The sequence below is a fragment of the Triticum urartu genome, chromosome 4 (genome assembly GCF_003073215.2).
Source record: "Triticum urartu cultivar G1812 chromosome 4, Tu2.1, whole genome shotgun sequence".
Lineage (NCBI taxonomy): Eukaryota > Viridiplantae > Streptophyta > Magnoliopsida > Poales > Poaceae > Triticum > Triticum urartu.
This window is the reverse complement of record NC_053025.1, coordinates 579,418,475-579,428,743: the sequence shown is the minus strand read 5'-3', so window position 1 is coordinate 579,428,743 and position 10,269 is coordinate 579,418,475. Positions and strand designations below refer to the sequence as shown.

Sequence of the window (10,269 nt, the reverse complement as noted above, 5' to 3'; positions counted from 1 at the left end):
GTCGGCAGTCCTACTCCCGCTACACCGTATGGGATTCTGTCCTCCTTATTTGGGATAGTACTAGAATTCCTATTTCTAATATGTGCCTTAGATCCGATCTATTCATCTACTTTGCTAGTCCACATGATTAGTTCATTCCCTGTTAGTGTCATCAAGATTTATTTACTGTTTATCCTGACCAAAGTTGTATTCTGTACCTGCCCACCCAGATAAAAGTCATACAAGAACCAAGAAATATGATGCCAAGGAAGCAATGATTTAAGCTCTCTACGAACGGTACGATCAAACTACTCACTCAAGAGCCCCCCCCCCTCTCTTGATACTACGGCAATCAATTCTATAACCCAGGCTCCCAACTAACACCATGAGACCGGTAAAATAAAAAATATATCAAGGACAAACCTCCTCCTCGTCATCATCACCGCCACCGTTCCCTCCTCCCGTGCCGACGACGCCACCCCCGCCGTCCCACAACCCAGAGGCAGCACTGTCTCTAGCCCGGGAGCTCCCAACCTCCACCTGGTATTTCTGCGGCTCGTGCTCATCGCCGTCTCCCCGGCCTTCCTCACCTACACCGCGTTCCTCTCCTCCCGCTCCCTCCTACCCCTCCCCACCGCCTCCTCCTCCTCCTCCTCCCGTTGCCTCGCCTCTGGCGGCACCGGCAGGCGGAGGCTGTTCCACACCGCGGTGACCGCGCTGGGGTCCGTGTACAACACGTGGCAGTGTCGCATCATGTACCACTGGTTCAAGGAGGCACCGCGGCAGCCGGGCGGCGCCGACATGGGCGGCTTCACCAGGATCCTGCACTCCGGGAAGCCTGACGAGTTCGTCCACGAGATCCCCACCTTCGTCGCCGACCCGCTCCCTGACAGGGCGGATCAGGTAACAGCAACACTCTACGCTTGGTTGCTCGGTTAGGTGAAATGGCAATTTTACCCTGTTGCTCGGTGTTTTTCTTAAAAAAATTGTCGCTTCCCAACAGACGATCGACCATCTTCCAGATGCCGCCGATGCAAACCACAATCTGCATTCGCTCCTGGATTACCTCCCAAGCTCCTCGTCGGCGATGGAGCAAACACCGCCGTAACGACAGAGCCCGAGAACACATGTCCACCACGAGGATATCGACGCCGCCGCACCATCCTTGCTTGAACAGACTGGATTCCAAATCCATCACCAACCATAGGACTGATCATCTCGTCGGAGTAGGATCTGAAGAGACTTCATTCAGCGCTGTCATCGTCGCCGCCGAACCCAAGACAATGAACAACCTAAAAACTAATCTACTTTGGTCTAAAACTATCCACACGCGTGGATCAGGCGACCCCACTCACCAGCGACGACCGAGGTCGTCGGCGGAGGGGAGCCGTCGGAGGAACTCCCTGGCGACGGGCGCTGGCGAGATCGCAATTTCCTCTGAGAGGAAGAAAGAACGACTTGATCATATTTCCCTGTCCCGGCTAAACTAGCCTGTTCTGTTAAACGCATACACTCATTCCTATAAATGTATGTACACACACCTTATTTCTATGAATGCCCCCAAGATATCGAGGACACAACATCTTAAAATTGAAGAAGTCATCACAGATGCTTCATAATCAGACGGGACGTCTTTTTTCACTGAAAAGTCTGAAATAAATCTAGAAAATGCGAGCGCCTTACACTGGCCGGGCCGGTAGATGGATCGTGCGTGCTCCACCGACGCGGCGTCGCCGTTTTCGTCGCAAACGCGCCGTCGATGGACCCGATCGCACCCAAGAGGCCAAGACATGAGGCCCCCAAGCACGCTGCATTGACCCCTTCAACCTTGCACTGCTATATTTAAGCGGTGACCCTGCATGCATGCAAGCATGCACGAACCAAGACCAGCCGTACGTCCACTCTCCTCCCTGCGATCGACCTCCGTTCGTGGTGCGGCTGGCTGGCTGGCTGTCTGTCCTCCGGCGACGGCGCGCGCGTGCAGACGAGACGTACCCATAAACATTTCCCTCCTCCCTTCCGGAGCCCCCTTTCCTGGCCTCTTCTCCTCGGGAGCCTCCCCTTCGCGGGTGCTCCATCCATCCAATCCTATTATGACATTACGATGCCACTCCCCATTGCCTTCCTCCTCCCCCTCTTCTTCCTCCTCGCCGCCACCGCTCCCTCCTCCCGCGCCGCCGACGCCGACGCCGCCCCCGCCGTCCCGCAACCCAGAGGTACCAACGATCCAACCAGCAGCCTTGGATGAATTATCGGCATCGCGTTGGTTGATCCGTCCGTTTGACAGGGTTCTACATAAACTGCGGCGCGGACAAGGAGGTGCAGGTGGGGAGCATCAAGTGGGTCCCGGACGCCGGCTTCATCGCCGTCGGCAACGCCTCCGCCGTCAACAAGCCCGCCATCCTGCCGGTCCTCGCCACGCTGCGCCACTTCCCGGACGCCACCGCGCGCAAGTACTGCTACACCGTCCCCGCCGTCAAGGGCTCGCGCTACCTCGTCCGCACCACCTACTTCTACGGCGGCTTCGACGGCGGCGCCGAGCCCCCCGTGTTCGACCAGATCGTCGACGGCACCCTATGGAGCGCCGTCAACACCGCCGACAGCGCCCGCCGCGGCATGTCCACCTACTTCGAGATGGTGGCGCAGGCGCAGGGCAAGTCCATGAGCGTCTGCCTCGCCCGCCGCCCCGACACCAGGTCCAGCCCCTTCATCTCCGCCCTGGAGCTCGTCGACCTCGAGGACTCCATGTACAACACCACCGACTTCGACAAGTACGTCCTCAGCACCGTCACGCGCAGCGCCATGGGCGCCCAGGGCGAGATCATCAGGTACGCACGCTGCACGTCCGTCGGCGCCGATCGACCGGCACCGGCGCTGCAGCGCATGCATGCATGGCAGTGGCATGGCATCCATCCATGGAGACCCCTAACGCGACGTGCTGCTTGGCATTACCAATTCTAGCTATCCAGATGACCAGTACAACCGGTACTGGGCGCCGTTCACGGACGGCAACCCCACGACGGAGAGCCACTCGCCGATCGCGCCGGCGGATTTCTGGAACCTGCCGCCGGCCAGGGCGCTCAAGGGCGCCATCACCACCAGCCGGGGGAAGAAGCTGACCGTGCAGTGGCCGCCCCTGGAGCTGCCCTTCGCCAGCTACTACGTGGCGCTCTACTTCCAGGACCCGCGCACGGCCAGCCCCTACAGCTGGCGCGTCTTCGACATCTCCATGAACGGCAAGGACTTCTTCCGGGGGCTCAACGCCTCCGCCGCCGGCGTCATGGTCTACTCCAACACCATTCAGCTGGCCGGGAAGACGGAGATCCTGCTCACGCCCAACGGGACCTGCCCCGTCGGCCCGCTCATCAACGCCGCCGAGATCTACCAGATCGTGCCCGTCGGCGGCAGGACCGCCACCAGCGATGGTATGTGCTACTCAATTTCAGACCCTTCATATCACATGCCGATATGTAGGTACTTTCAGACTGTAAATTGTCATCATCTACAGTAGTAATTAGTGTGTTTCACCTTACGTTTGTGAAATTAGTGATTGGGTGATAAAAAGGTTCAGGCTTCTTCTACATTGTGCAGTGGGTGCAATGGAAGATCTCGCGAGGAGCTTGAAGAACCCGCCGCCTGACTGGGCCGGCGACCCCTGCCTGCCGCGGCAGAACTCGTGGACCGGGGTCGGTTGCTCCGACGACTCACCCGTGCGTGTCCTGTCACTGTAAGCATCCAGATTATATGAACTCATCCAGTTGCTAACATGGCTCAAACTGAAATAATTTCGATCAAATTTGGCCACTGGAATTGTGATACAGTATTATGAAACTTAGAGTCAGTGAACTGTTCTGACCATTTCTGCAACAATATGACCTCTGTTCTGTACTACAGGGATCTAAAAAATCGTGGTCTTTCAGGATCGCTTCCCGACAGCATTGGAAATTTGACAGGGATGAATACCATGTAAGCTGTACAATAATAAAACCATTAACCATGTGTGTCAAATAGACAAAATAAGAAAAACACCCCTTCTAACCTTGCCTCTGATCTTTTCACTCCCTGCAGTTCTCTCAGTGGCAACAAACTCTCAGGACCCATACCTGACTTCAGCAGCACGCAGACCTTAACTGCACTGTAAGCCCAATGCATATATTGAATTATTCATCCCAGGATTATTTTCCTGCATGCTAACATTCCACATTTCAAAAAAGGCATCTTGATGGCAATCAGTTCAGCGGAGCGATCAACCCGTCGCTGGGAAACCTCACCAATCTTAAGGAACTGTAAGCGCTCAGTTTCTCCTCCTCAAGTTTCTTTCACCGGCTTTCTTCCCCTGATACATTTGCTCTGCACAATGTCAGGTTCCTGAACAACAACAATCTCTCCGGACTGATACCACCAAGCCTGAAAACCAAGCCTGGACTTGTCATGAGGTATGCCGATTGATGACGAGTAACGAATCGCTCCGCTTAAGTTGTTTACCTTTTTCCTCATGATGATGATATGGTTTGCATGAATAACTTCTGATAGGACTGAGGGAAACAAACTTCAATGAGGCTGGCAAGGAGGAAATATCGTGATGCTAATTTGTGAATCTAATGGTGCACTTATGTATACAAGAGATACAATTTGAAGAAGGGAGAAGAGTGAAAGGGCTTCAGAAAGTGTAGGATGATGATATACTGATGTACCATGTGTATTTATGTGAGCTGAAGATTGATATGATATTTGGCATCCTTTTGAGCCATTGTGTCCTTCTCCTAGTTTAGGAATTAGGACTTTAGGTACATACAATTTTTAGGCCAAAGAATCATTTCCTGGTCTATATAAGGAAAATTGTGTATTATGTTACACTAGAGACTTCATTTAGGAAGAGCAATATGTAGTAGCAGACAGACACACAATTAGCTGATTACTTGCCATCTGATCTCATTATCAGTACTGCTGGACACGGAAACATATTACATAGCTGCGCGGGTAATCCTGATACACAAAAGCCTACACCACGCCCCAAATCCTACTTGCCATCTTGTAAGCCACTGTTGGACATACCAACAAAATGCATAACCGCAGCACAGGCGATCCAGATAGATAAAGCTTAAGCCATACCAGACTCCTAACTAGTACCATCTACCGATAGGTTAGTTCTTAGCAGTGAAGCTGCAAGGTATGCTCACTCCATTTCCTCGTTGTCATCATCACCAACAGCAGCTCGGATGATATGCACCTGAAAAGAAATTCAGTTATTCACAGTAGTCAAAAGTAAACACCATCTTGAGTTCACAACTGCGTATCATTCAGATATTAGTGTCCAGTAGGTTTTCAAACCTTGAAGGTTGTAGGCTTGATCAGCTGAAAGACCGTCGAGTCTCCATCCCGAATCACATGATCCAGAGCAAAACCAGCCCAGCCACCACTTAGCCCCTTCTTGTAGGCAAGGTATTTGGACTCGAACTCCTCATCTTTCTCATCCACCAAAGTGATAGTGCAGTCATTCTTTGGCAGGTACGTGTCACAGAAATGGCTTGGGAGACCCTTTTGATCATGCCATACAACAAAGTTAGGACGCAGGAGAATACAAGATCGATGAGCTATGAATTTACTAGGAGGACAAGTCATAGTAGTGCAATACTCACCAACCAGAACCCTCGCACCACATGTGAATGTAGCATCCGCTTCATGAAGGATGGAAATTGAGGGTCAAGTTGTGATTCTAACTCCTCAGCTTTGCTTGCTGCCTCCATCCTAGCTTTCATGGAAATTGGTCCACCTCCACCTCCTGCTAAGTAGATGCTGCCACTTCGCCTTCTAGGAGACCACCTGCAGAAGAAATGGATAGATACGATGAAGTTATTTCACACGATGGAAGAGGTTACAGGTCTTGAGCTCCTATGATAATGATAGCACATATTCACAAACCTTCCCACTCTCTCACTATCTTCTCCCACCTGTCAATTGAAAACAAACCTTACTTGTCAGAGAAGCAAATATGGAATTCAGTTGATTACAGTAGGGACAATACTACAATGGCTCAATGCCTGTATAGTTCTCTTAAGGATACGAGATTTTCCAGAAAAGAATACAAGCTGCCTCTGAACAGAAGCAGTTGGCAGGAAATTTTAGAATCAGAATTTAGAATAACATACACTTGTTTTTATTCTTACTGCTTCATAATAAATTGACAGGGACAGTTCAACAGATAAAAAAAGTGAACTAAAATCATCTCCGGTTCTGCAACAGGCTGCACTTGCAATCACAGTATGAGCAGCACTAGGCAGTACAAACAGCTGAGTAAAAAGCAAATTAGTTGCTATCTCACAGCAAAAGGTGGCTATATCAGTTGCGATCTCACAGCAAAAGGCAAATTAGCTATGCAAGGGACAACGTAGAAAATGTATTTAAAGATCACAATACAATGGCTCAATGCCTGAGGCCTTTTGTTTTAGGATAGGACATTTTTAAGCCTTTTGTTCAGATGCCTTTGAACAGAAGCAGAGCAGTTCTAGAGCACCTATGCTAATGCTGCCCCTGTACTTGATTTAACTCTTACTAGTTCATACTTTTAGGAGTAGTAAATTTACATAATCTGGGTCACTTCAACAGACAACAACGTGGAGCAAATATCATCTTCAGTTGAGCAACAGGCTGTACTACTTACAGTATGAGCAGCACTAGACAGTAAAAACAGTGAGGAAAAGTCAAACTAGTTCGTAACGAATTGACATGATCTGGGACAAGACAAGTCATCAACAGATAAAAATGTGAAGTAAACATCATCTTGCAGTTCAACAGTGTATTTGCAGTTACAGTATGAGCAGCAATAGGCAGTAAAAAAAAACGGCGAGCAAGAGGCAAAATGAGTTGCCATCTCACACCAAAAGATGGACAAAATCAGTTGCCATCTCGCAGGAAAAGGCAAATTAGCTACGCAAGGGACGAAATAGAAACCGTGTGCACGCAAAAATCACAAGAAACAGGTGCATTTATCCATTATAAGCATTTCCCCCAAAAGCTTGGTACAGATCAGGCAAGGGGGCAGGAAGAGATGGACGGGTGGATACCTCCGCGCAGGCGTCGGCGTACTTGACCTCGGGGAGGTGGGCGAGCCGGCGGGACCTCCTCGGCGGCGACGGGACGGGGGTCGCGGCTTCGATGACCCTGCGCCTCTTGTGCTTCTGCTCAGGCGCGAAAACAAGAAAGGGAAATGCACGATTAATGGCGACGAAACGACCGATTCAGCAAAGGGAACGGCCGCGGAAAGAGAAGGCGGCGAGGAGGGAGGGATGAGGGAGAGGGGTGGTGACCATGGGGGAGGGGGTCTTGGGTGCGTAGGTGGCGACGGCGGCGGAGAGGTGGCGCAGGTTGAGCGCCTCCATCTTGCGCTTGTTCTCCTCCACCGTCCTCTCCCGCTCCGCCTCGTACGCCGACATCCCCTTCTTCTCGATCGCCATCGCCGCCGCGCACCTCGATCCCGGAGCAGCCGCAGGTGGTGGTGGGATTGGGTTTCTTGGAGGCAGGCGGAGGCGGGGGCGGGGGAATGTTGGGGTTTAAGCCGGGGATTTCGGGGAGGGGGTTGGGGTTTTTCAATGTGCCTCGGGGGCGTAGCGCGGTGGAAATCGACCGTTGGAGGCTTCCGGAAGAACGTGTGGGCCGGGCCTGCATGGGCTGGCCCAAACGTCTCCTCGGCTGCACTTGTGTGGGCCGTCTCGTGGTGGTGAGTTCGTTGTGGTTGGGTTGACCGGTCCGCGGAGAGGGGAAGAGTGGTTGGCTGGATCCATCGGCTGCTCTGCTCTGGCTCTGCTGCTGCCGGGCGGGATGAGGGTGGTGGTGACGGGCGCGACGGGGTACCTGGGCGGGCGGCTGTGCGCGGCGCTGGCGGGGGCGGGGCACGACGTGCGGGCGTTCGTGCGGCGCACCGGCGACGCGTCCGGCCTGCCGGACGCCGTCGAGCTCGCCTACGGCGACGTCGGCGACGCCGACTCCCTCGCCGCCGCCTTCGACGGGCGCGACGCCGTCTTCCACGCCGCCGCCTCCGTCGAGCCATGGCTCCCCGACCCCTCCGTCTTCACCGCCGTACGTGCACACACACTAGTACTACTTGCTGAATCAAGCTCTTCTCTTTTCGGTTTTTCCTTCCAAGGATTAGAGGTCACTGTAGAAAATTGGGTGGTTTGGTTCGTGGTGTGGGTGGTCGACAGTGAACCATGATGCATTTCGTGCTTGCTTGTTCTATTCGGTTCATCGGTTGTATGGTCAGCACAAATCTTTTGTCAGCTGTCCATGCTGCCGCGGAGTACAATTTGGCCAGTACAGTAATAATTACTACAAGGCACATAGCTGGATGATAGCAACTTTGCAAGACAGTAAGTGAAACAAGAGCATACTATTGAACATGTGTGTTTCATGCTGCCATTATCAGGTCAATGTGAGAGGGCTTGAGAATGTGTTAAAGGCGGCCAAGAGAACACCGACAGTAAAGAAGATCATATACACGTCGTCCTTCTTCGCACTTGGCCCAACGGATGGTTGTGTCGCAGATGAGACACAGGTAAAATTGTATTGTTCAACTGTATTGGCCTTTGTCATTGTCCATCTTGCTAGTTTCTGTGAACATAAATGATATGATATCATTTCCTCATGAATGATTCTTTAGCAAAACTTGGTTGGTAGTCCTGTTCTGGGCGGATGCATTATCAATGCTGTTTGTTAGCTAGCACGTTGGTTTACAAGAGCATACAGATATTTACTTGACTGCATCACATTGCAAGGGTAGATAGATATTCTACAATGTTCAAACCTTGAAACCTAACTGCTTTGGTCGCTGTTGCTATTTCCAAGAACAATTCTGCTAGTCAGACTGCTACTCTGCTATTAAAATTGGGGTACTGAGTTATCTACATTTACACAGAGATTTTGCGCAAACGCTGCAAGCTGTAAAACAGTTAAATTGTTCTAAATTGCAGATGCACAAAGGAAAAACATTTTGCACGGAGTATGAGAAATCAAAGGTTCTTGCAGATAGAATCGCATTGCAGGCAGCAGCAGAGGGGGTGCCAATAACCATTGTCTATCCAGGAGTCATCTATGGTCCTGGAAAACTTACAACTGGAAACCTTGTTTCCCGCATTGTATGACGACCTTCTTGCCCATGAATAAGTCATATATACTCCCTCTGTCTCAAAATATAAGACTTTGTTTGGCCTAAATCATGTCTTATATTTTGAGACAGAGGGAGTAGTTATTTATCACACATTTGTGTATGATTCATAAAATACAGCGTCTTGACAAATAGTCAGGACCAGAAACTGAACCTCGGTGATTTTTTGCAGTTAATTGAAAGGTTCAATGGCCGTCTACCTGGCTACATTGGAGATGGGTATGATAGAGAATCATTTTGCCATGTCGACGATGTTGTTAGTGGGCTCATTGCAGCTATGGAGAAGGGCAGAGTGGGAGAAAGATATCTGCTCACCGGCGAAAACTTGTCATTCATGCATATTTTCAATATGGCTGCTAATATCACAAACACAAAGGCCCCGTACTTCCACGTACCACTCTGGCTGATTGAAATATATGGCTGGATTTCAGTTTTCATTGCTCGAATCACTGGAAAGCTCCCTCTTATCAGTTACCCCGTATGTCCCAGCATTTTTTAAAAAAAATTCTAAGCATTTAACTTTATTGTTTGCATATAGTCCATCCTTGTGGGTTTAATAGTGTCTCCATACTGTGGATTGCAGACGGTTCGTGTTATTAGACATCAATGGGCGTATTCATGTGACAAAGCAAAGAGGGAACTGGGCTACAATCCAAGAAACTTGACTGAAGGTCTAGCTGAGATGCTTTTATGGCTGAAGAACGAGAAACTGATCAAATTTTAGTGTACTTTGCTATTGCTTCCGTTACATTTCACACTTCATGTAGACCGTGATGTTCTATGTACTAGAATCATCAACATGTATATACTGCAGTATGCCACTGTCTTGTTGTATCAAGTTGAGATGTAATAATGTAATACTGAGTCCGTATTCAGATAAAGGGAGAAACGGTATTATTTTTCAGATACTGGTTGATTCTATGCATGCTGCAATTGCATGAATAGTTGCTTTTGGAGTATTGAAAGAAAGACAACTTCAAAAGTTGAGAACAAATGCACCCAAAAGTATGAAAATTTTGTGTAGGCCGAATACTTGGGAGTTGATAGATATGCGCAGATCTTTTGGAGCAATCCATGCTTTGATCAAGATATCAAACATGGCCTTCTGAATACAGTTCCGTATTGAAAAT

The 10,269-nt window shown here is 50.2% G+C and overlaps 2 protein-coding genes and 1 pseudogene across 2 annotated transcripts; 2 read left to right on the top strand and 1 right to left on the bottom strand.

The window, feature by feature from the left end:
• The first annotated feature begins 2,083 nt into the window (after window positions 1-2,083).
• LOC125552855 lies at window positions 2,084-5,017 on the top strand (annotated as a pseudogene).
• LOC125552858 (B3 domain-containing protein Os03g0184500-like) lies at window positions 4,866-7,538 on the bottom strand. The gene is made up of 6 exons (XM_048716554.1): window positions 7,287-7,538; window positions 7,044-7,157; window positions 5,902-5,930; window positions 5,619-5,802; window positions 5,311-5,517; window positions 4,866-5,209 (listed from the first exon to the last, which is right to left on the bottom strand). The coding sequence occupies exons 1-6, from the start codon at window positions 7,431-7,433 to the stop codon at window positions 5,156-5,158; spliced, it is 735 nt and encodes a 244-aa protein (XP_048572511.1). The 5' UTR covers window positions 7,434-7,538; the 3' UTR covers window positions 4,866-5,155.
• Window positions 7,539-7,724: 186 nt separating this feature from the next.
• On the top strand, window positions 7,725-10,043 carry LOC125552857 (putative dihydroflavonol 4-reductase). Its single transcript, XM_048716553.1, has 5 exons — window positions 7,725-8,055; window positions 8,402-8,530; window positions 8,946-9,110; window positions 9,312-9,617; window positions 9,723-10,043. The coding sequence occupies exons 1-5, from the start codon at window positions 7,798-7,800 to the stop codon at window positions 9,861-9,863; spliced, it is 999 nt and encodes a 332-aa protein (XP_048572510.1). The 5' UTR covers window positions 7,725-7,797; the 3' UTR covers window positions 9,864-10,043.
• Window positions 10,044-10,269: the final 226 nt, after the last annotated feature.